At 39.3% G+C, this 27,614-nt stretch overlaps 1 protein-coding gene across 1 annotated transcript in view; it reads left to right on the forward strand.

Moving 5' to 3' along the window:
* The window catches only part of LOC136884059 (WD repeat-containing protein 27), a 140,796-nt gene that overhangs the window by 55,889 nt on the left and 57,293 nt on the right, over positions 1-27,614 (forward strand). Inside the window, exons 6-8 of the mRNA XM_067156084.2 lie at positions 2,586-2,793; positions 15,967-16,070; positions 26,414-26,597. Of these exons, the coding sequence (XP_067012185.2) occupies positions 2,586-2,793; positions 15,967-16,070; positions 26,414-26,597 (496 nt within the window). The remainder of the gene's footprint in view (positions 1-2,585; positions 2,794-15,966; positions 16,071-26,413; positions 26,598-27,614) is intronic.

The raw sequence follows: 27,614 nt of genomic DNA on the forward strand, positions 1-27,614 counted from the left end.
TGTCAAAAGCCTGGGCTCACTCCTAAACCTCTCCTCAGTGTTCGTATGGAGTGAGGGCATATAAAGCTGTTGATTCATCTGTTGGATGGAGATGTTAAACCTTGAGCAGACCTCGTGGTATTATTTGACAGGAACAGGTCGTCATACACCCATAGGTGTCAACTAGAAAAATCTACATGAAACCTCTCCGGAGGCAAGACAGCATCATTATAATGATATATTAGGAACCACAATTGGAGTTGAGGAAAAGTTCAACCTATTGAGTACAAAGTATGTCATATAAGATGTTTACAACATGTTATTTATTAGTTTAAAGTACCAGTTTTGTCGCATAGTAGCGTCATCTTCAGCTTGAATTTACAAGATGGGCAGGATACATACCATATTACTGTGTACAATATACATGCAATGCAAAGTACAAATGGTTACAATTTTACATTTAGGACTAATTAAACAATAGATAGAATATGATGGAGTGATGTAACGCATTACAGGTGTTACAGTGTAATATGGTACATTGGTGTTGTATAATAAAAGTTAGTGAATGTGAGTAAAAATCTTGATGTATATGGTGATGAACTAAAATTAATGTCCACTCTTCTGTTAATATCAATGGAGATATAAGTCAAGGTCCAGTATAATGTATGGTTGACAAGGCCATTTGATATTTGTTTTTGGCCGGTACACCTGAAGTTGGGTGGTTGAATGAGGTTGAATTTAAATTAAAGTTGTCTCTGCTCAATATAGATAGTGAAGTCTTGTTCAGCGTACTTGTTGTATGTTGTGAGAAGAGGTGTGCACCAGTCCACAAGATGGACAGATGGACAGGATACATACCATATTACTGTGAACAATATATATGCAGTACAAAGTACACACCTCTTCTCACAACCTACAACGAGTATGTTTCACAGAACTCAAGCTCTTAAACCAGAGGGAGTTAAAAGGTGCGGTTTGTACCAAAATCTTCCAAACCGTCTCAGTAGTACAGGAAAAATCGTGAATTTCTTGAAAAGTCAACAGAAATATTTTTATTTTCAAGATCAAATCATTAAATCACTCCAATAATTGCTGGCGAATTAACCCGCAATACATTCTGTACTTAGCAGGTTGCTAAGCAACTAACACTTTCATTAATGATTACTACCTGTCAAGCAAGAGAGTATTCACTTTCTGTGATGATGGAAGAATACTATTCTCTGCTAGATACTCTTTGATTCTCTGACCTTTCCCAACTTTTGAATATAGTCAACAGATGGCAAAACATTCCTAATAACTTACATGCTGCTAAGAGAAAACAGGCGACGTACACACAGACGGGAAGGCATCAAGTCGACTGGCCTAATGTATGACCATTACCAGTAATAAAATGCAGGGATAAACTCTTGAAAAAGTGGGTGTCTAGTTACCCGAACCAGTACTCAGCCACGGCCAATTGTACGTTGCACTATATCAAACAAGATCCTTCGAAAATGTTAAGATCCAGATGCGGCCAAATGGTCTAAGCACAGAGAATATTGCATGGAAAGAAGTGTTATAAACTATTCAAAAGTGCAGGCAAAACAATATTAGTGCGACAGGCATATCAAGACGAGTTATATGATTTATAGGAATGTTGCAGAGCAGCACGGGTCCACTATGTATTATTATTACATAACTCAATATTGGGCCGTACTCACATCAGTTGGGGAATTCTTTGTTAATGTGAGCTTGTTTACTGGTCTTAAAATATGGTTCTTTAAATATAAATGATTGTCACACGTAATAGGTGTAGCAATAACATCTGTAATACTCTCTAAGGACTCACTAATATGCTTATACCGAGCTCGATAGCTGCAGTCGCTTAAGTGCGGCCAATATCCAGCATTCGGAAGATAGTGAGTTCGAATCCCACTGTCGGCAGTCCTGAAGATGGTTTTCCGTAGTTTCCCATTTTCACACGTGGCAAATGCTGGGACTGTACCTTAATTAACGCCCCGGCCACTTCCTTCCCACTCCTAGCCCTTTCCTATCACATCGTCGCCATAAGACCTATCTGCGTCGGTGCGGCGTAAAGCTAATTGTAAAAAAAAAATGAAATTATGCTTACGCACTTATGGAGCTGTGGAGGTTTCTCTTTATTCATTTGCGATGACACTTCTGCTTTTATTAATGTGTAAGTGAAAAATACAATTTAGTTAACATACTATTTTTTTTCCACACCTGGTATGAGTAACATGCGTACCTTTTGAAGGGAAGGAAGTTTCAATCTAATGAGTTACGGAACGTGGCCTTTCTAGTAGAATAAGGCTATGTGGTGTGTGATTTTTAAAAAAATTGAGCACATATGTTACTTTCGAGATTAATTAAATCTCAGCCTATCCTACAAAAAAAAAAAAAAAAGGGCTGATGACCTAGCTGTTAGACCCCTTTAAACAACAACAACAACAACAAACATCAAAAGACAAAAAATATTACACTTTGCCACTGGTATTTGTTGTTGTTTTTTCAGTCATGTAACAGATGTATTATAATTTAATGATTAAAGAATAATAATTTTTCTTTATCAAATACTTATAAAATGTCAATATTTGGCTTTGTTGCAGTTTCTACCCCAAGATCTAGAGCATCTGATGCAGGAGAAGGTGGTGATGACTGTGTTGAGGCCGGTTGTGTCATTTTGTACATCAGTCTGTTCACCAGTATTAGCGGAGAAACCAAAGTGAATAATAATTGCAAGAAACTCCAGGAAGAGGAGGAGGAAGAAGAAGAAGAAGTGCCTGGATTTAAATGGGATACCACTGATATCTTAAAGTAATTACTTCAAAATAATTGTTATAAGTGGTCTGATGGTGCTAAGTCAGAATAATATGGAGGCTGTGAGAGTATTTTATACTTCAGGTCACTCAGCTTCTGCTCGGTAATTTTTTCAATGTGAAGATTAATGTTGCCTAATAATATCAGAAGAACCTTCATGTTTCCAAAGATGGTTGCTTCTTACAGCAGGTATTTTTCAGAATTTTTTGCACATCATTTTCTTCGATCCACCGATCAGTGCAATTACTGTACTGGTGCAAAAATCCTAGTAGATACCCAATCTTACCAGTCCTGACAAAGAAATATGTGATAACTGCTTCATCCATGCCATCAGAGAGGAATTTTTCAAAGACTGGTGTAATTCGAAACAGTGGAGATGATTGAAATGGAATATTTTAGGTAAATTTTTATTTATGAAAAAGGCACAGTAATAGTCCTTGTGATGCAAGAGGATTTTTCTGTTTAGATTAATTACAACCGAGTGAGTTTGCTAGTCTGTTTGGATTACGTAACAGTAAGCTTGTATTCTGGAGGTAGTGGGTTCGAAGTCTCTTGCTTCCCATTCCTAGCCCTGTCCTATCCCATCCTCTCCATAAGACCTGTCTGTATCAGTGTAAAAATAAAAATAAAAAAAGATTAAAGAAATGGATTCCTATTTCTGTTTTACAAACATTTTCATGAAAAGCTGCATTTACTGTTTAGTTAAAAATAATTTCACTGTACCAGTGACACAAGGGGTGAGTCTCTTGTACATTTATTTATTTAGAAAGAATAATTATCAACACCATCAAGTCACAATTTTTTTTTTTGTAAGTGGTTTTACGTTGCATCGACACAGATAGGTCTTATGGCGACGATGGGATAGGAAAGGCCTAGGAGTTGGAAGGAAGCGGCCGTGGCCTTAATTAAGGTACAGCCCCAGCATTTGCCTGGTGTGAAAATGGGAAACCACGGAAAACCATCTTCAGGGCTGCCGACATTGGGATTCGAACTCACTATCTCCTGGATGCAAGCTCACAGCCGCATGCCCCTAACTGCACGGCCAACTTGCTCGGTAAGTCACAAAATAATGAGACAGATATTCTCAGCATCAATACCACAATAATGGGACATTGAAAGGTTTCCCAGTTTAGTTATAATTCTGCTTCCTTTATGGTTTATAGAAAAGTGAAACCATAGCCTCTATTTATTTTTCCCACTGTATTGTGCATACAATTTAATTAATAGAGCTATGAATGTACCTATATCTACGAAGAATTATGACAGAAATAAATATAATCCACTAGATCGATCGTAACAATGGATACTCCACAACATTTATTAATAAAATGATAAATAAAGTGAAAAAATGAAAAATGAACCAGAAACAACTTTAGTTAAAGATTGAAAGGAGAGAAAGAAAACTGATAATAATACTAAAATAATTTTCAGTTCATATAAAATTGAGAGTAAATGTATCTATATGTATATAAAATACGCGTTTTGTCTGTAGATTGCTCAGAATTTAAATAGAATTTTAGTTCTGTATCGGTCGTGTCCACAGTAACAGGGAAATGCACTTTTTAATTTAATTTAATTTTCCGTACTTTCTGTCTGTGGCCGAATCCAATCGCGCGCAAAGCCGGCAGAAGGCCGGAAATGGACAAATCCCAATTAACCAATAGGACACCGAATTCCTCTAGATTCCCCTTTTTCCGCCAATTGGAGTTATTTGTTTGTTTTAATCTTGTCAATCTTATGTTAATTTTAAGGACACTTCCTCTAAGGCATTACTTTGTCAATTTTATATATTTTTCATCTAAACAGTGTTATGTGGCTGAAGATGTTGATAATATACGAAACATGTACCACTTTTGACCATTAAAAATTGCCTTAAGCAATCATTGTATCGACTAGGTGGAAAATAAATAAATACTTAATTGTGAATCTATTGAAGTGCGATACGGACCATGAAGCTGATTTTATGTAATTGGAAAGTTCGTTATTCTGACCAATTCAATTGCATGACCATATATGGTCATTTCCTAACTTGCTGACGGAAGAGAAATTGCATCACCTAATTTATCCTCGTGCAGTACCCACTGATCCAAAAGTTATGTACCGCACACGCTTTGCGAATGCAAAATTTACAATTTTTTACATACAAAATGTACAATGAAAATACCTTCAGTACTTCTTCTTCATGCAATAATTAAAAAAATAAATTTTCAATAAATTCTACAAGTTACATTGAAACGTCCAGAATGTCTTTTCTTCACACTTCTTGAAATTAATTTAATGATACACATAAAACACAGCTGATTAAATTTAAAAACAGAAATCACTTCAAGAATAATTTTTACATCTTGCAATGTTCATTTACAGTTTCAAATAATATCTTCATACATACATACATACATACATACATACATACATACATACATACATTATCATTATAGACTGTTGTGCCTTTCAGCGTTCAGTCTGCAAGCCTCTGTGAATTTAATAAACGTCGCCACAATCCTCGATTTGCAACTAGTGTTGTGGCCTCATTTAGTTCTATACCTCTTATCTTTAAATCGTTAGAAACTGAGTCTAACCATCGTCGTCTCGGTCTCCCTCTACTTCTTTTACCCTCCATAGCAGAGTCCATTATTCTCCTAGGTAACCTATCCTCCTCCATTCGCCTCACATGACCGCACCACCGAAGCCGGTTTATGCGTACAGCTTCATCCATCGAGTTCATTCCTAAATTAGCCTTTATCTCCTCATTCCGAGTACCATCCTGCCCTTGTTCCCACCTGTTTGTACCAGCAATCATTCTTGCTACTTTCATGTCTGTTACTTCTAACTTATGAATAAGATATCCTGAGTCCACCCAGCTTTCGCTCCCGTAAAGCAAAGTTGGTCTGAAAACAGACCGATGTAAAGATAGTTTCGTCTGGGAGCTTACTTCCTTCTTACAGAATACTGTTGATCACAACTGCGAGCTCACTGCATTAGCTTTACGACACCTTGATTCAATCTCACTTACTATATTACCATCCTGGGAGAACACACAACCTAAATACTTGAAATTATCGACCTGTTCAGGCTTTGTATCACCAATCTGACATTCAATTCTGTTGAATTTCTTACCTATTGTCATCCATTTAGTCTTCGAAAGGCTAATTTTCATACCATACTCATTGCACCTATTTTCAAGTTCCAAGATATTAGACTGCAGGCTTTTGGCACAATCTGCCAAAAAGACCAAGTCGTCAGCATAGGCCAGACTGCTTATTACATTTCCACCTAACTGAATCCCTCCCTGCCATTTTATACCTTTCAGCAGATGATCCATGTAAACTACGAACAGCAAAGGTGAAAGATTACAGCCTTGTCTAACCCCTGTAAGTATCCTGAACCAAGAACTCATTCTACCATCAATTCTCACTGAAGCCCAATTGTCAACATAAATACCTTTAATTGATTTTAATAATCTACCTTTAATTCCTTAGTCCCCCAGTATGGCGAACATCCTTTCCCTCGGTACCCTGTCATATGCTTTCTCTAGATCTACGAAACATAAACACAACTGCCTATTCCTCTCGTAGCATTTTTCAATTACCTGGTGCATACTGAAAATCTGATCCTGACAGCCACTCTGTGGTCTGAAACCACACTGGGTTTCATCCAATTTCCTCTCAACGACTGATCGCACCCTCCCTTCCAAGATGCCAGTGAATACTTTGCCTGGTATACTAATCAATGAGATACCACGATAGTTGTTGCAATCCTTCCTGTTCCCTTGCTTATAGATAGGTGCAATTACTGCTTTTGTCCAATCTGAAGGTACCTTACCAACACTCCACGCTAATTTTACTACTCTATGAAGCCATTTCATCCCCTCCTTCCCACTATACTTCACCATTTGAGGTCTAATTTCATCTATTCCTGCTGCCTTATGACAATGGAGTTTATTTACTATCCTTTCCACTTCCTCAAGCATAATTTCACCAACATCATTTTCCTCCTCCCCATGAGCTTGGCTGTTCGCCACACCACCATGATGATTTCCTTTTGCATTGAGAAGATGTTCAAAATATTCCCTCCACCTCTCCAGTGATTCCCTGGGATCTATTATGAGTTCACCTGAATTACTCAAAACACTGTTCATTTCCTTTTCCCTCCCGTCCTAAGATTCTTTATTACTGTCCAGAACGGTTTCCCTGCTGCTTGACCTAGCCTTTGCAGGTTATTACCAAAATCTTCCCATGACTTCTTTTTGGATTCAACAACTATTTGTTTCGCTCTGTTTCTTTCATCTACGTACCAATCCCTGTCTGCCCTGGCCCTTGTTTGGAACCATTTCTGATAAGCCTTCTTTTTACGTTTACAGGCTGCTCTCACTTCATCATTCCACCAAGATGTTCGCCTTTTCCCATCTTTACACACAGTTGTTCCTAGGCATTCCCTTGCTGTTTCTATTACAGCATCCCTGTATGCCACCCATTCACTTTCTATATCCTGAACCTGCTTACTGTCTACTGTTTGAAACTTCTCACTAATCACATCCATGTACTTCTAATTTCGTCGTCCTGGAGACTTTCTACCCTTATTCGTTTGCAGACAGATTTCACTTTCTCTACCCTAGGCCTAGAGATACTTAGTTCACTACAGATCAGATAGTGGTCTGTATCATCGAAAAATCCACGAAAAACTCGTACATTCCTAACAGATTTCCTGAATTCAAAGTCTGTTAAGATATAGTCTATTATGGATCTGGTACCCGTAGCCTCCCATGTGTAGCGGTGAATAGCCTTATGCTTGAAGAATGTATTCGTAACAGCTAAACCCATACTAGCACAGAAGTCCAGCAAACGCTTCCCATTCCCATTAGCTTCCATATCTTCCCCACATTTACCAATCACCCTTTCGTATCCTTCAGTTCTATTCCCAACTCTCGCATTGAAATTGCCCATAAGCACGATTCTATCCTTGCTGTTGACCCTGACCACAATGTCACTCAATGCTTCATAAAACTTGTCAACTTCATCCTCATCTGCACCCTCACATGGTGAATACACGGAGACAATTCTAGTCCTAATTCCTCCAACTGACAAATCTACCCACATCATTCGCTCATTTACGTGCCTAACAGAAACTATGTTGCGTGCAATGGTATTCCTGATAAAGAGCCCTACCCCAGACTCTGCCCTTCCCTTTCTAACACCCGTCAAGTACACTTTATAATCTCCTATCTCTTCCTCGTTATCTCCCCTTACCCAAATATCACTTACTCCTAGCACATCCAAATGCATCCTCTTTGCTGACTCAGCCAGTTCTACTTTCTTTCTTCCATAAGTCCCATTAATATTGATAGCTCCCCATCGAATTCCATTTTGTTCGCCAAGTTGTTTCCAAGGAGTCCCTTGCCTGTCAAATGGGAGTGGGACTCCATTACTCCCATAGGTCCGAGACTTGCTTAAAATGTTCTGAGCTCGGTAAATTCATGAAGCAGGATGCTACCCTACTTGCACATAGTCCAAGTGAGGATCTCTCCTCTAACGGGTTATGGACCACCGGTGAATTGTATAGTCCTAGCCGCCTGAGCACAAGGAGGGCCATGACTCAGAAAAAAATAAAATGGTAAAAGAACATATTAAGAAATACTATAATCAATGATTTTCAAAGGTTCGTGAGCCCCAAATTCTACATTTGATGTTCGTTAAAATAAAAGGCAAATGGTTTACATTTCCGAACTCAATAATATAATTTCATGAAACACAATGCTTATTTCCAGTTCTCCGTCCCACTACAGGCGACAATGTCTGTGAATAATTATTACGAAGTAGAAACTATAAGCTTAAATGCGGCACTGAAAAATTCTATCTTCTCTCGGAACTTCACGAGAAGAAAACACATGTTCAAATATGGCATTGATATTCTGTGTTTCCACAGTTTATTTCGAAAACACAAGTTCAAATGTGGCACTCGGAAAAATTACAACACTTCGAGAAATTGTAACACTTGGAAAAATTCTATGTTCCTTTGGAACCGAACACTAGAGAGTCATAGTGTCGTCTCACCCAAATACCAAGTCCCGGCTGGACATAGCTTGGGTCTGCCGCACTTGTAGTTTGACAACTTGTTAGTCACAAATAAAATAAAAAACTGAAGCTGAACTGAAGTTGTAGTAATTACATATACAAACCTGGACATTTAGCATAAATATGCTTTGTATTTTAACATGTTATAGACAGTTTTAATTATGAAGGTCAATTTTGTGTGTTTGAACTTTAATGTGTACCTTTGTATGACCCTATTTGCCTGATGATGACGTCTATGGATGTCGAAACTGGTACCATTTAATGAATGAGGTTGTAATTTTAATCTTGTATTTAAAGGTGGATCTTGTACAATTTAACTTACTGTTTTGTAATCTCTACTCAATACGGACCAAACATGAAATTCTTGACTTTAAATGAGATCACAAAGTTATGATTCCAGTAAAGCTTCACCTTTTCAATACAAATGTAAGTTGTACAAGATGTTGTCAACAACATCCCTCCCTCCCTCCCCTCCATCCGCCCGTCCATCCATCCGGTTTCGACATGTCATCATCAGCGTAAATCACTAAAAGAGCAAGTACATAATAAATTTTATACATATGAAGATACATAACATCATACATGGAACTGTTAATTCTATTTGTAAAAATGAAGTATGGCCAAGCAGGCATCTCTCATAGTGCATTGGTACTGCCGGTGGCTCCAAGTATCCTACGCAGTGTCCTCCACGTTATGCACTAGTCATGTGTTTTGATGGGTGTGCTATGTACTAACTGATGAGCCCAACTTAGCACCCAGAGGACGAAATGCTGGCAACCAGGAATGAGTTAGCTGGAAAATTTATAATGTCCAATAATGGACCATTTATATTGGTATTATAAATTTACTCATTCAGGACAAATATTTCAGGTTCCCTATGGGAATCAACATCTATATCATCTGATGGCCAAGCAGGCGTCAATTTTTTGCAATGAGACAAAGTCTCTCATGGTGCATTCGCACTGCCGGTGGCTCCAAGTAGCCTACGTAGTGGCCCCCACAGTATGCACTAGCCATGCGTCTTGGTGGGTGTGCTATTTACCAACTGATGAGCCCAACTTAGCACACGGGGGGCGAAACGCTGGCAACCAGGAATGAGTTAGCTGGAAAATTTTGTATTGTCCAATAACGGACCATTTATATTGGTATTACATTTATATATGTCAAAACCAGTTCCATAAATAAATAAATGTTGTAGACAACATCTTGTACAACTTACATTTGTGTTGAAAAGGTGGAACTTTACTGGAATATTAACTTTGTGAACAGTAAGGGTTGTCACTCTAGTTTTACTGTACCCACGATTAGTACCACTATACGCGGAACACCACTGGCTTACGTTGCCTGTCATTAGTACCATTATGTTAGAAACACGACAGGTCTGGGCATTGCCTGTGATTAGTACCACTATATGAGAGACACCGTGGTTCTGTGTTGCCTGTGATTAGTACTTACTATGTGCAGAACACCACCGTAATACTGTCGCCTGTGATGAGTACACCTATGTGAGGAACACCATGGGTTTGCATTACCTGTGAGTGGTAACTTCAAGAAGAGTTTGATATAGCAAAGCTAAAATGGTTTGGACACATGATGAGAATCCCAGGAGAGAGAATACCAAAGAGAACATTCACGGATACACTGACTGGAAAGAGGCCTAGGGGACGTCCTAGAATGAGATGGACCGAGCTCGATAGCTGCAGTCGCTTAAGTGCGGCCAGTATCCAGTATTCGGGAGATCGTGGGTTCGAGCCCCACTGTCGGCAACCCTGAAAATGGTTTTCAGCGGTTTCCCATTTTCACACCAGGCAAATGCTGGGGCTGTACCTTAATTAAGGCCACGGCCACTTCCTTCCCATTCCTAGCCCCTTCCTGCCTCATTGTCGCCATAAGACCTATCTGTGTCGGTGCGACGTAAAACAAAAACAAAAAAGAATGAGATGGAAGAGCTCTGTTGTGGACTATATTGCAAATAGAGGAGTTGATAGCAATAAAGTACTAGAAGAGAATTGGTGGGAAGATCGAGTAAGGTGGAGGACTTTGGTACCCTACCCAGAGAGAACCTAGAAAGGGAATGGAGAAGAAGAAGAAGAAGAAGAATCTTTTTGAATTGCAGTCAGATTCTGGAATTACAGTATTTTTAACTTTCAATATTGTGAATTGGATCCACTGATTATTTTAAATTCATATTCATCCTTTCATTCTTCATCATCACATTTTGAATTCTGGTCAGTGGATGAGTTATGAACTTTTAAATTGTCATTACATTTCGTCTCATTTCTTACTATTAGGGACCGATGACCTAGGTGTTTGGCCCCTTTAAACAACAAGCGTCATCTCTACCACCACCACCATTCTACTCAGGATATTCGGAGCATTCTTCTGTACAAGTACATTTTCAAGTTTCAGTAGTCTTGTCCAGCAGAGGCTTGAGTGTCTAGCCTTTGGTACCAGACTGAGCAGCAACAGGATGCAGGAAATGATTAAAAAGTATAAAACAGTACATTTTTCCATTATTATTCTTCATAGCTCTGCTCGTAAGATCGGAAATGTTTTTTCTACAACTTTTTATTCCGTTGCATTTATCGATAGTACCAGTATTAACGTGGATATTTAAGAATTGAAAATGGCGTGAAAGATCTATTTCAGTTGTATGCCCCACAAACTGGTTGCATAGATGAACATCTAGAGGACTTCTTAGAGGAAGTGGAGAGACAGATAGAAGATAAGGAAGTACTATTGATGGGAGATCTAAATGCACAAGTTGGAATGGAAAGACAAGGAAGCACTGGTTGGATGTGCAGAAAAGGTGTGTGGTAGAACATCAGGAAATGTGAAAGACAAAGAAACACACTGGTGGAATGATAGGGTAAAGATTAAAGTGAAGGAAAAGAAAATGGCATGGAAAGCATGGAAAACATCTAAGACTGAAGAAAGTAGAAGAAAATATGTGGAGGCAAAGAATTTGGCCAAGAAAGTAGTGGAGGAAGAAAAGAGGAAAAGCTGGGCCTTATTCACACAGACATTGAGAGATGATACGCAGGGCAGCAAGAAATTACTGTATGGTATCTTAAGAAACAAAAAGAGAGATCAAGTAAACACCAGATTTGTGAAGGATGAAGGTGGCATAATTTTAACAAAGCCAGAAGAAATAAGAAATAGATGGAGAGAATATTTTCAGAAGCTGCTGAACATAAGAACGGATGACAGTCATTCAATGGACGACCAGGAAAGGCAATTAGTTGACAAAGAAATGGATAAAGAAATTACAATGAATGAAATTGAAATGGCAGTAAGAAAGATGAAGAATGGAAAAACTGCTGGAATAGATGAAATTTCAGTGGAGATGATAAAGGCAGCTGGAGCTGTAGGCCTGCAGTGGACATATCGGGTTCTCAGGAATGTCTGGGAGAATAAGGAGGTCCCTGAGGATTGGCAAAAAGGAATAATCATCCCAATTTTCAAGAAAGGTGATAAGAAAGTTTTGAAGAACTACAGGGGAATTACTCTAATATCCCATGTTGCTAAGATAATGGAAAGGATACTGGAAAGTAGAATAAGGTTGAGGGTTGAGAAGCAGATACAGGAAAATCAGTTTGGTTTCAGAAGTGGAAGGTCAACAATAGAGCCCATTTTCATTATGAGACAACTAATGGAAAAGCATTGGGAGTACGGGAAGGATACGGTGATGACATTCATTGATATTGAAAAGGCATATGACAGTGTCCCTAGGACGAAAGTTTGGGACAGTCTGGTGCAAAAAGGAATTGGACAGGGATTAATAAAAATGATCATGGCATTGAATAAGGAATGTTTTAGTTGCGTGCAAACACAAGTTGGCAGGACAAGTTGGTTCAAAATCACTAGCGGGCTGAGACAGGGAAGTGTTCTATCACCAATCCTGTTTACAATAGTAATGGATGACATCATGAGAACGGCAAAAAGCAGCATATGGAGGAAGAGAAATGAACATGATGTTATTTGCAGATGATATTGTGATTTGGGGAGAAGACGACAGGAAGGTTCAAGAACAGTTGAATGTGGTGAATGGGAAGATTGAAGAATGTGGATTGAAAATAAGTGTAGAAAAGAGTAAAACTCTTGTTATGACTAGAGGGGAGAAAGAAGGGAAAGGTCAGATTAGACTTGCAGACAAGCCCTTGGAAGTAGTGGAAACGTTTAAATAACTGGGGAGTGAATTAATGGAGAATGCTCGACTGGATGCTGAGATTAGTAAAAGGATTCAAGCTAGAAGTTGTTTCTATCATAGTGTAAGAAATATGTTATGGGACAAAGATGTGCCAATGGAAGCAAAGGATACTATGTACAAGATGTATTACGTACCCATAACAACTTACGGAGCAGAAACTTGGACAGTGACAAAGAAGGATGAGAGTCGAATACAGGCAGCCGAAATGAAATTCTTGAGGAGTATGATACAGAAGAGTAGAAGAGGCAAAATAAGGAATGAGAAAATCCGGGAAGAAATTGGAGTGGAAAAAATGAATGATAGAATAGAGAAGAGCCGACTAAGAGGTTTGGGCACATAAAGCGAATGAGCGACGAAAGAATGCCAAAAAAGGTGGTGGAAATGCAAATCCAAGGAAGGAGAGGCCGTGGACGACCACGATTGAGATGGAAGGATACCATCCAACGCAGCATTATAGAAAGAAACCTAGACTGGGACACAGTGTTGGAGGAGGAGTGCTGGAAAGACCGAAGAAAGTCGAGAGGAACCATATTTGCCCCTACCCGGCTACAGCTGGATAAAGGGAAATGATGATGATGATGATGATGATGATTTAAGAATTGTCACACCTTCCCCTAAACTACTGTTTCACCCAGGGTTAATAAAATGATTTAAAGCCTAGATTTCAGTGCCTTTTCCTCTGACCTTAAATATAGATTTTTCATTCAGTTGAATTCTATCAGCCATTTTCTCGTGATGCATGCACATACATACCTACATCATGACGAATATAAGATCAAGTGTGAGGACTCAGCCATTATAGCATGGTAGTTTGTGGTCCCGCCAATGCGAGCACTGAGAGCGACTATATCCAACACGTGCTCCGGTAGTTCCGGTAAGACGGGTATAGAAAAGTGCGGGAGACGTTACTGTGCGAGATATTTAAGTGAAAATTTTGATTTTTCTATGCATTCAGTTCCTAAACTCTGTTCACTTCATGTTGTGAACTTCAAGCATGTATCTTATGTGGCTTGATTAATTTAATAGTTCAGCATGTCGTACTGTTTTACGCCTGGCTGTAAGTCAGGCTATGGTAGAATAGTTGATGATATGCCATATTTTTCACCACGGAAGGATAGAAATCAATTTGAAAAATGGGCCAGGGCTATTCCACGGAAGAATACTGAGTTAACGCGTAATAGCAGAATTTGTCATGTTCACATCCCTGATGATTTGATAGTAAACTCAGATAATTTTATAGTGAATGGTGAAAAAGGGGATATCTCTGGTGTGAGATAGAAGTTACGTCCAGGAGCAGTGCCTCACATTTTCCCTAATTTACCGCCAAATCTTTACGCAAGCTTTCGAAAGTCCCGTAACCGACAAATTGAGTTGGTACGGTATGTAGAGTATTACCTTTAAACAGTTCACTGGCGTTTGTCTTAGTGTACTGGGAGTTCTGTGCTATTTATCTGTAACCTGTGCTTCCCGCAACATGTGATGAAGGCCGTAGCTCTTATTCCCATGTATGATTTTTACCATTGTACACCGCCGTGGTGTTTTAATTGTAATCTCTCATTGTTTTTTGAAAGACAGTGTGTATGCTTATCAGTTACGGAGTAATACGTTTCCTCTGGCATGATTCCTGAGACCAGCTGATCGGTACTGTGGAGCTTGCCCACTCGAGCGCTGCCTGGCGGGGCGCGCTTGAACTCGAGGAGTCCTCACACTTGTTCTTATATTCGTCATGCCTACATACATACAGATAAGATGCAAATTTAAAAATGGCATTTCCTTCTTATTTATACAGTAAATACCAATTTGTTCATTTTTTTACAATTCTGATCAAAGTGTAGACATCTATTTTATTTTTATAGATGGTACTTGCAACATGAGTTGTTTTTTTTTTTTTTTTTTTTTTTTTGTGGTGACCATCAGTGGTCAGTCATTCCCAATTAATGAAAAGTGGTAAGGGATGAATGTGCACATTTGAATCATTAATTTCTGAACAATATCAGTGTTGTGTATAAAAGAACCAGAAGATGTCGGGGGGAACAGTGTCCAAAGTACAAGAGTAACATATGTAATCCTGTTATTCCTAAAATGTTTGTAAAAACTTCTATGATAGTTAGAAATTTAGCTTTCATGTCTACTGTTTCATTTGATAAGTATTCTTCACTTTAAGCATATTCATTCCTTTTTGAGACCTTGGCCTGCCTTGTGGAAAAGATCGTTGAGGCATTGAGGCGTAATGGTCTGACTCTGTAGTTAGGTGGTTTGGATCCTGTTGGTGGAAAATAATTTCACCAGCAGGGCCAGTAGGGTAGGAAAGATTATGGTATATTCTTAATCACTAGATTGTGTGCTAAAAGTCTGGGTTCATGTGCAAACCTCTGTGCAGTGCTGATATAGAGTGACTACAAATGACACTGTCAGATAGAAACATTAAGCCTTGACCAGATGGCTTGGTGTTGTACAACAGGAGTAGACTATGGACCACACTGGGTTTCACCCTCTCCATGCATGATGATGATAATTATCATCACCACACACTGCACAACATGTAACACAATTCACTCATCACACTGGACACAGAAACTCATGTACTTTGCCTCTCTTACTCCTTGACCATAGATGGTGCACCACAAAGAAACAAAGATCGCAAATCGCCCATCATCATGGCCAATGCCAAGTGTCTGGGCATAAGGGGAAAAAAGAAAAAAGAAAAAACATATGCGCTCTCTCTCTCTCTCTCTCTCTCTCTCTCTCTCTCTCTCTCTCTCTCTCTCTCACTTTTTGGGACTTCCATGTTCATGGATGTTGGATACGTTGAGTTATAGAAGTTAAATATATGAAGTGGAATATTTTCCTTCTTGCTTTATGACATTAAGCTTCTTTTTCCTTTAAAAGGTCCATACTGGCTCCAGGTCCTGTGATCATAGTTTGCTGTAATCTGGGGATAGTGCTTTACAGCTGCAACTCTTGGGAATGTTTATCGAAGGTAACAGTCCAAGGTAAGAAGATATGTATTTTAATGTGAAATTTGTAAACTTTGAAAATAAATGGATAGGGCACATTTTAAGTGAAAAAAGAAAGGAATAAATTTGGTAAAATTAAGTTGTTCTTAGGAGACAAAGGAAGGATATTGGAATAGGAAGGTGAAGTTATTAATATTTGCAGACATTATAGTCTGGGAAGCAAACAGCAAAGAAGTATAACAACTTGATACACTGAATGAGAAAATTGATAAGTCATCATAATCATCATCAATGTTTTCCAGCCCCAGTTTCCCGTGTGTGGTGTACAAGCGCTCGCCAGTACTTCCTGTCAAAGTATAGTTTCTGGTCCTCTATGACCTCCCACTTGGCATTCCTCTTACTGACCTCCGATTTCACTGTGTCTATCCATCGATTCCTTGACCTCTCAATTGGCCTCTCCCATTTCACTTCTCTGTCAAAGAAATTCCGTGCTGTTCTCATTCTGTCCATCCTCATAATATGTCCAAACCATTGTAGGCTGCGTCTTCCTAAAAGCTTGTTAACAAGTATTTTAATGCCAGCCTCCTTCCTGTTTGCTTCATCTGTAATCTTGTTCTTCCTGGTCTTGTGGTTCATTGTTCTGATGAATTTAATTTCTGTTTTACTATTTGCCTTGTTATGCAGGGTACAGGTTTTGATTCCTTTGTGAAAATTGGAATGAAGTAGCTATAAAACATGGTCAATTGTGCTTACTGTGGTATTTTATCATCCCAGAGTAGATTTCTCACTTGAAAATAAAATTGAGAAGCTTTCTGAGTCCTATGAAGTATTTCTTGGTTTACTGTGTTATCTTTTGAAATGATACTTCCAAGGTATTTGAAGTTAGAAACAGCTTGTAACAGAGTTCCCTCCAGGAAAATGTTTGAATCTGTGCCCTTCCTGTTGATATCCATTTCAACAGTTTTTATGTTACTGATGTTTAGTCCTTATGCTTTAAACTTGCTATTGCAAAGATTTAGTTTCTTCTGTACTTCTGCTTCATTTTCTTTCCAGATCAGAACATCATTGAGAAGTATAGTATGAAAATCAGTGCAGAGAAATGTAGGACCATGATGATATCAAGAGGGGAAAGACACACGGAAAGGCATTGTAAAAATTGGTTGTCAAAACCTTGAAGGTGTGGACGGTTTCAAATACTAAGGAGTGAATTAATGCAGAATACAAGGCTGGCCATGGAGATTAACAAGAGGATACAACATGGCAGTGCATTCTACCAGAGTGGAGGAAAACTTGTGTGGAATAAGGAAATACCAAGGAAGTGTAAAGAGATAATGCACAAAATATTGACCTATGTGGCTGAGACCTGGACATTGTCAAGGAGGAACAAGGGTAGAATTCAGGCCATTGAAATGAAATACCTAAGAAGAGAAAAATGAAAACCCACCGGGTCAGGAATGGAGTTAATGGCTGCCGAAGCTTATCGCACTACTTTGGGGCATTAATTAATGATTGACAGATGAAATTATATTAGAGAGTGTTGCTGAAATGAAAGATGATGGAAAACTGGAGTACCCGGAGAAAAACCTGTCCCGCCTCTGCTTTGTCCAGCAAAAATCTCACATGTAATGACCGGGATTTGAACCATGGAACCCAGCGGTGACAGCTGGCGCACTGCCGTCTTAGCTACAGAGGCTTCACCTAAGAAGGATGATGGGCAAAACAAGGAAAGAGAGAGTGAACAACAAAGATGTTAGAAAGGAAGTCTGAATAGAAAACCTAAATGACAGAATTTTAGGAATGAACTAAGATGATATGGACATGTGAAGACGACAGAGGAAAAAAGAATACCAAAACAGATGATGGAGATGATATTCGAGGGAAAGAGAATGAGAGGAAAACCTAGAACGAGGTGGATCAATTAAATAAAGAGGGGTACAAGAAGAAGAAACCAGGACCGGTATGAAGGGATTGAAAAGGAATGATGGAAGGAGAGAGAAAGGTGGAGAGGTGCCAGAAATGCCCCGTCCTAACAGGAGCTGGAGAAAGGGAAAGGAGATGATGATGATGATGATGATGATGATTGTTACCCCCCCCTTTACACAGAAGGGAGCACATAATACAAGGTACATATAAAACACGTAATTATTTGTTAATGCAAAATAACAAACCTTACAGAACGACATCAGCCGATGATAAAACAGGAAAACATTTTACCTTTTTACAAACACGTGGCTTCGCAGGATAACCAACATGACAACTAGAGAAAGGAAGTATGGGAAGCAGGCCGGGAAACCCTAGAGGACGAGATCTTACGCGACGTTGTAGGGAAAGAAACGTGAGAACATTAACCCTTTGTCTAATTTATTTAACATATAGAATTGAATCAAGGTATGAAGTGCACAAGGTTAGATAACATCATTAATTAAGAAAAAAAATCAAATCGAACCACGAGGTTCCTATCAGTGTTTTTCTCAGGAAAGTGAATATTTACACAAAGTTACAATGACATTTAAATAAGTGAGCATAATTTCAATGTTGAAATTTACAATGAAAATTTAAAGGGGACAATGACCTAATTACAAACATCATATAAGGCAAGTTGACAAATGTTACAAGGGAAGGGAACAACAGAAATTAAATTTAGCGCAGAGGCCTATAGAGAAGCAGTCCTCTCCTAATACACATCAGTGAGGAACTCAAAGCTCAACAGGTGTGCACTAAATTGATACGGAATTACTGGAAGCAACTCGGGGGGGAAAAAAAAAAAATTAAAGTTCACATATTCACAATATTCACAAAAGTTTATAAAAGGAATTGCCTCCAAAAAAAAGGATATGCCTAGCTGACGAACTACGGCATTACAAATCAAAAGCGGTGAAAACTCCGAACGAATGAATTTACATTTTAAGTTAACACTTGAGAACAGAAAACATGCTTACCCCGGGATGGCTGGAGCCGGTGAGCGGACCACCTTACAAGGTGCGTCCGATCGTTACGACGTACGAAAACCAAAGACGCTGAACAGAGCCTTGCTCTAGCTAAGGAGCCAAAAGGCCGGAAATTGGGAAATACTCAAACAGCCAATCAGGGAAGCTACCTATGTTTCGATCCGAAGTTTGACCAATACAAATTAGTGTTATTTTCACCAATAGAATTACAGCACCAAATATGGTCATGTAGGATATTCATTCTAGAGATTTCGATTGCGAAACTCAGCGATTTCGTGATCGAAGCCTCCACGTGGCACTACAGGGTGATACAAAAAATGGGTTACAAACAAACATATTACTGGAGATCTCCAATATCAATGTCAATGATTAAGTACATAATTGTCTCTTCAGTGAGTCCTGAAAATACTTTAAAATACAACTTCATCAGAAATAAAACACACAAATTTTTACAACAAAAATTTAGTCGAATTCTTCAAAAAATGGTAGTTCCTTAGTTTCTTTTGTCAAGTCAAAAATGATTCCGCCGACTATCAACTCACCACCGGTGACAATGATGATGATGATGATGATGATGATTGTTGTATACAAGAAGCACAATATACATGCACAACTTAAAAGTTTATTTTTGTGAGATCTTTCACACTATACAGAAGAACAAATTATCCTTGAACTTGCTTTTTATTCTGAGCACACATTAAATTACACAGTGAGTAAGCTTGGTCCTGTACTGAGAAGTATGTACATTTATACACGCTACTATGTAAAAACCGATTTACATTAACAATGTAGAATGTAAAAAACATTTAAAAGACTATAATAGCTGATGGCTATCTACTATCTGAAATTCTAGTCGTTTGAATACGAGGGGCGTTTGAAAAGCCCGTGCAAAAATAAAAACTACTTAAGTGTTTGGGGTAAACCTTTTTTATTTTTCGACATATAGTCTCCTTTTAGGCTTATACGCTTCGTCCAACGATGTTCTAGTTTGTTGATCCCATCCGAATGAGAGGATTTGTCCAAGTCTGCAAAATATCCAGTAGTGTTTGCAATCACCTCCTCGTTTGAATAAAATCTTTGTACCGCCAGCCATTTCTTCAAATTGGGGAACAAATAGTAGTCCGAGGGAGTCAAGTCTGGAGAATAGGGAGGATGTGAAATGAGTTGGAATCCTTTTTCCATTAATTTTGCGACCACAACTGTTGAGGTATGTGCTGGTGCATTGTCGTGATGGGAAAGGACTTTCTTGTGGGCCAATCGTGGGCGTTTTTCTTGCAGCTCGGTTTTCAAATGGTCCAATAACAATGAATAATATGCACCTGTAATATTTTTACCCTTTTCCAGATAGTCGATGAGGATTATCCCTTGCGAATCCCAAAAGACAGTCGCCATAACCTTTCCGGCCGAAGGAACGGTCTTCGCCTTTTTTGGTGCATATTCCCCCTTGGTAACCCATTGTTTAGATTGTTGTTTAGTCTCAGGAGTACAGTAATGTATCCATGTTTCATCCACAGTGATGAAACGACGCATAAAATCCTCCGGATTCTTCTGGAGCAGCTGCAAACCATCCTTGCAACACTTCACACGATTCCGATTTTGGTCAAGCGTGAGCAATCGTGGCACCCATCTTGCGGATAGCTTTCTCGTGTCCAAATGTTTATGCAAAATATTATGTACCCGTTCAGTTGAGATGCCCACAACACTAGCAATCTCATGCACCTTAACTCTTCTGTCATCCACCACCATGTCATGGATTTGATCAATGATTTCTGGATTCGTAACCTCCACAGGCCGCCCAGAACGTTCAGCGTCACTTGTGCCCATATGGCCAGTCCGAAAATTTTGAAATCACTTATAAACTGTTCTAATCGAAGGTGCAGAGTCACCATAATGTTTATCAAGCTTCTCTTTAGTCTTCTGAGGTGTTTTGCCTTTCATAATCACCACACAAAATTCTTTTCCGTTCATTTCTTGAAAATCACTCGACTTCCTTGATTCACACGAATGCCAAACACAAAGAAATAGACCAATATGGCTGAAACTTGGTGTGTGTTCATTCAAGGAACGCATAATGCTGATGAAACGATACACTGACTAACAACTTGGGGTGTGAGAGTTGTGCAAAATCCACTACTGTATATTTGGGTGCATACCGTATTTTTTGTCCAACATGATAACAGTGTTGATGATTTTCTGCTTGCTAAAATTAGGTTAGTCTTAAAAAATACTTCGGTGCCACTATTAAGATGTGAGGACTAGCGATGTACTATGGTACTAAGTGAGGATGCACTCATTTTGAAGTCAGTTTCAATTTTTATCTTAAAAAAAATAGAATTGATACTTCTTGAAAATTGTTCAGTTTGATGTAATACTGCAATATATATATGTAATTAGAGGTATGATGTTTTTCCTTTAATCGATTTACATTTTGGAAGAAGGAAACTTCTCATTGCATTAATTCACAAAATAGATCTTGCCTAATTGCTGTACTTAAATGAAATGAAATGAAATGTCGTATGGCTTTGAGTGCCGGGATATCCCAGGACGGGTTCGGCTCGCCAGGTGCAGGTCTTTCTATTTGACACCCGTAGGCGACCTGCGCTTCGTGATGAGGATGAAATGATGATGAAGACAGCACACACACCCATCCCCCGTGCCATTGGAATTAACCAATTAAGGTTAAAATCCCCGTCCCGACCGGGAATCGAACCCGGGACCCTCTGAACCGAAGGCCAGTACGCTGACCGTTCAGCCAACGAGTCGGACGCTGTATTTAAATTGTACTTGAGAAGGATTTCCTTGCTACTGAACCTGTCCACTTCTTAGCTGCTTGCAGTTCATTGATAGTATCCTTCTCCTTTGGCACCATAAATCAAATCTACTTGACTCATTCTAACTCTAATTACAGTGCCCATTTCAATTGGCAGATCTCCCCAATTTTTCTCCCTTTTCTTGACATTGACCCCAGGATAGCAGAATTGATACCTTTGTACATAATTCCACCAACCATCACCTGTATCTCCACAAAAACAGTCTTCACAGAGTGTGCTGATCTCTCTGGTCTAAAAGAGAAACCAGGCCTTGAGGAAACACTCACACTCATACTAGCCGATGACGAGAATATTGCTGATCTCATAATTTGCTTTATGTGTGTAGGAGTGGATTAATCAAGAGCATATAACCTGTGCTGTGCCGCGCTGAACACTGTCAGTTTAACACATTATCGATGGGCTACATTAATTAACATAGTTTTGTATTGGTGCGCAGGCGACCGGCTACGTAAATTAACGTTTTCTCACATTGCTTCATTCTTGTGTAATTTCATCCTCTCCGCCATTCATTAATCAAAATATTTCATGTTGTTTACAATGTAATGTCTTTGTTGATCGGAATTTCAATAGATATATTGTTTTCTTGACAATGCTTTCGGCACACGAAGTGCAGTTTCATAACACTCAGTACCGCATGACCAAGTGTATTGCCAGGTGTCAGCATGGCGTGCCTTAGCAAAGACGATGACGAAATATGTGGACAATTGCATGCTGATAGTTTATCTGATCTCCCTAGTGTTTGCGAAAGTGTAAGTATAAGTGATCGTGAAGATGTGTATCAAGTCAACATAAAAATATATGCGCGGAAGTGAAAGTGCGACGTTCGGTTCAGACGAGTCTGATGACGGGGCAATAATACGAGTGAAGATGCCAGTGATAGTAGTGACAGTGAGGTTAATGGATGGGCAAATAGGGATGAAAACAGAGTCCTAGAACCATTTACAGGTTTTATAGGTATTTATATAACATCCTACTTCTCATGCTAGGTGTGTTTCTGTTGCCGGTCCACAGGAAAGAATGGAGTAGCGCGCGCCCGGACAACAATGTGTTAATTGTGGACACCCGGTATGTCACTTTTGGTCTTATAGCTGATAAACTCACCAGACAAAACATTAGTCACCCTAGTGTGCACGCACAGATGGATCATTAAGCCTGTTCAGATGGCACAGTGAACGAGTCCCGTACTAAACCGCATGCGCCTCTACACGAGCATAAGGCAGTAACGATCAGTGGGACATTGATGTTTCAAGTGGATAGTGTACGTCAACATGGGTGGATATAAGGATGTGACAGAGTGGCAAAAGGGGGCTATCATGTTTGGCCGTGCCCACGGCCATACGGTACGTGAAGTTTCTGGATTTGTTAGTGTTTCACAGCGGACTGTTCAACGTGTCTACAAGCAGGGGTGTACTACATGTGGCCACGAAACATGATGTCAGAATTGTGGTCGGAAAAAGATCCTGATGAGAGGGACCAGAGATGCAGAGAGGGACCAGAGCGGCTGGAATTGATCAGATTTCTGGGGATATACTAAAGACAATGGGTTGGGATATAGTACCATATCTGAAGTACTTATTTGATTATTGTTTAGCCGAAGGAGCTATACCAGATGAATGGAGAGTTGCTATAGTAGCCCCTGTGTATAAAGGAAAGGGTGATAGACATAAAGCTGAAAATTACAGGCCAGTAAGTTTGACATGCATTGTATGTAAGCTTTGGGAAGGCATTCTTTCTGATTATATTAGACATGTTTGTGAAATTAATAACTGGTTCGATAGAAGGCAATTCGGTTTTAGGAAAGGTTATTCCACTGAAGCTCAACTTGTAGGATTCCAGCAAGATATAGCAGATATCTTGGATTCTGGAGGTCAAATGGACTGTATCGCGATTGACATGTCTAAAGCATTTGATAGGGTGGATCATGGGAGACTACTGGCAAAAATGAGTGCAATTGGACTAGACAAAAGAGTGACTGAATGGGTTGCTATATTTCTAGAAAATAGATCTCAGAGAGTTAGAGTAGGTGAAGCTTTGTCTGACCCTGTAATAGTTGAGAGGGGAGTTCCTCAGGGCAGTGTTATCGGACCTTTATGTTTTCTTATATATATAAATGATATGAGTAAAGGAGTGGAATCGGAGGTAAGGCTTTTTGCGGATGATGTTATTCTCTATAGAGTGATAAATAAGTTACAAGATTGTGAGCAACTGCAACGTGACCTCGAAAATATTGTGAGATGGACAGCAGGCAATGGTATGTTGATAAACGGGGTTAAAAGTCAGGTTGTGAGTTTCACAAATAGGAAAAGTCCTCTCAGTTTTAATTACTGCGTTGATGGGGTGAAAGTTCCTTTTGGGGATCATTGTAAGTATCTAGGTGTTAATATAAGGAAAGATCTTCACTGGGGTAATCACATAAATGGGATTGTAAATAAAGGGTACCGATCTCTGCACATGGTTATGAGGGTGTTTAGGGGTTGTAGTAAGGATGTAAAGGAGAGTGCATATAAGTCTCTGGTAAGACCCCAACTAGAGTATGGTTCCAGTGTATGGGACCCTCACCAGGATTACCTGATTCAAGAACTGGAAAAAATCCAAAGAAAAGCAGCTCGATTTGTTCTGGGTGATTTCCGACAAAAGAGTAGCGTTACAAAAATGTTGCAATGTTTGGGTTGGGAAGAATTGAGAGAAAGAAGAAGAGCTGCTCGACTAAGTGGTATGTTCCGAGCTGTCAGCGGAGAGATGGCGTGGAATGACATTAGTAGACGAATAGGTTTGAATGGCGTCTATAAAAGTAGGAAAGATCACAATATGAAGATAAAGTTGGAATTCAAGAGGACAAACTGGGGCAAATATTCATTTATAGGAAGGGGAGTTAGGGATTGGAATAACTTACCAAGGGAGATGTTCAATAAATTTCCAATTTCTTTGAAATCATTTAGGAAAAGGCTAGGAAAGCAACAGATAGGGAATTTGCCACCTGGGCGACTGCCCTAAATGCAGATCAGTATTGATTGATTGATTTCACGGTATGTGAATCAAAATCGCTTCCATCCCCAACAGAAATTGCTGCAGTCAGTGAATGAAGGTCCATAGCAAGAGAACATTGCGACGAGAACAGCATGCAATAAACATTTGAAGTCGGTCACCTCGCAAAAGGCCATTGCTCACACAGGCACATAAAGCTGCACGTCTTCAATGGGCTACAAATCATTGAACATGGACAGTAGTTGACTGGCGGAATGTAATGCGGTCTGACGAATCACTTCTTTGCCTGTATTCCAATGACGCACGTCGTTAAGTTCACTGAAGGCCAAATGAAGCATTTCATCCTGGATGTGTGCAAGGTCAGGTTCAAGCCGGAGGTGGGTCTGTGATTTTTTGGGGGTGTTTTCCATATCGTGGATTGGGCCCACTCACTGAGGTGACCACTAACATGAACAAGCATGTTGATCTGGATGATCAGGTGTTGCCTTCCAGTTACATCTGCACAATGAGTATCTTATTGTTACCCCGATTTTTCATCCCCCTGTGGGTGGGGGCGGTAGAATAAATCCCACAGTATCCCCTGCCTGTCGTAAGAGGCGACTAAAAGGGGCCTCTCACCTTTGGAGCATGGGTTGGAGACCACGGGGCCCTCAGCTGAGTCCTGGCATTTCTTCCACTTACTTGTGCCAGGCTCCTCACTTTCCTCTATCCTATCCGACCTCCCTTGGTCAACTCTTGTTCTTTTCAGACCCCGACGGTATTACGTATGGAGGCCTAGGAAGTCTTTCATTTTCATGCCTTTCATGGCCTTTGTCTTCTTTTGGCCGATACCTTCATTTTTCGAAGTGTCGGATCCCTTCCTTCCGTTTTTCTTTCTGATTAGTGTTATATAGAGGATGGTTGCCCAGTTCTACTTACTCTTAAAACAATAATCACCACCACCACCTTGATTTTTCAAGATGACAACAAAGTTCATCGGGCTGGATGCATGTCTGTCTGGTTTTATGAATCCTTCCCCACCCTATTACATCTCAATTGTCCTGCAAAATCGTTTGACTTGAACCCCATTGAAAATCTGTAGGATATGTTGGAACAGCAGGTAAAACACCGACAGTATCCTCGCCATTTGGTGGAACTGCACAATCAAATCCTCAGCGAGTGGCTTAACATGGATGCGACGCACTGTCACAACCTTGTGGACTCACTTCCTAATGGAATGCAGGCTGTCCAGAGGTGACTAATTTTTTGTCCAGTGAGCTTATAATTATAGGAATTAGTATCATTTTCAATTTTACTTCTGTTAATAGTCTATTAGTTTTATATTTAAAAAATAATTATCATTGATTTACAGTTCCAGTTTCCTGGGTACTGTTGATAAGCCTCTTCGACTTTCCTCAGTTCATGAATGCCTTGTTCTTCATTACATCAATCAATGTCTTTCTCCTACCTGCAGTGTCATTCTTCACCATATCCGTCCAGCTGGTTCGGTGTCTTCCAACCAGGTGTTTTCCTTTAATACTGTTTTAATATTATCGAAAATAACTACCATGAACTCTGTTGAGATTGTTCTATTGTCTGATGTAGGAAAGTGTTACTGTACCCATTTATTTTCCAGATATGGTTCCCAGCACTTTAGCTTGCCCAACTGGTCTACCACTACTGAATTTCATGCTCCTGGGAGGTGAATCAATGAACAAACTTACGTGCGTGATGAGAACATCATTCTGGAGACCAAAGTTGCATATCGTGATTCTGCAAGGAGTGGAGTCTAATAAGTGTAATGTTATGGTAATGCCTAAGTAAGTAGAAACTGTAACTGCTTTAAGTAAACAAAGAGGAATTTTTCACCAAATTATTGATGGCAAGGAAAAAAATAAAAATGTAAACTTTTCCCTTCGCGTAAAGCTAATGATCATGAATATGTCTTTCAATAAATAAAACTCAGATATTGATAACGAATGATTCCGCAGCCCATGTACCTCTCAAGCTCACTGTTGCTATAGGTCATTCATTCCATGTTAAGAAAACAGTATTGCTCTTATGACAGCAAGGATGCCATATTGAACGGTTCTGCTCACAGCATTACAGGAAAATGGCAGCACATATTGGTGAAAACTCAGTATTTAATTTCAAGATAAAAGGATGGAAGAAATTAAGCTGCAAATTACTTTTAGGAACTCAAGAGAATGGGTGTTTTAGAGAGGACTCATATTTTTTTCATAACAATATGGGAAAATGCCTGCACATACATTTTTGAAACTCAGTACTTAAATTCAGAATAAAAGGATGAAGAAACTAAGCTACAAATTATTTTTAAGAACTCAAGGGGACTGGGTTTAGAGGAGGCTCATTTTGGTTTCATGGCAATACAGGAAAACAGTGGCAGAAATAAAATGTGCTTAAGAAACTACAGTTGAATAATAAAATAAGCACAGATAAAAATCATAGCGAATTTCTGTATCAGTACAAGTCATGCCGTGATGAATCGCTGCACTCCAGAGTATCAAAATCTTCAGTACAACTGCTGCACAGTACAAGAATACTAGATCACACACACACAAATAGATGACTTTCTCTTCAACAATGATAATCTGCCGGTGATGCATAGCATAACAGATTACGCATTACGTGTACCAGAGCAACTCAGAAGGAAAATTATGGATGCTCTACATATGGTTTTCTTTACTTATAATAATACAAAACAATTTAAACCAAAAATAATAATAGTAGGAAAGTCAACTCTGAGTCCTAATGTAGCATATATGCTACACGTCATAAAACAACTTAGTGAAACATACTACATTCTTTGGTGAATT

Source organism: Anabrus simplex, chromosome 12, assembly GCF_040414725.1.
Source record: "Anabrus simplex isolate iqAnaSimp1 chromosome 12, ASM4041472v1, whole genome shotgun sequence".
Taxonomy (NCBI): domain Eukaryota; kingdom Metazoa; phylum Arthropoda; class Insecta; order Orthoptera; family Tettigoniidae; genus Anabrus; species Anabrus simplex.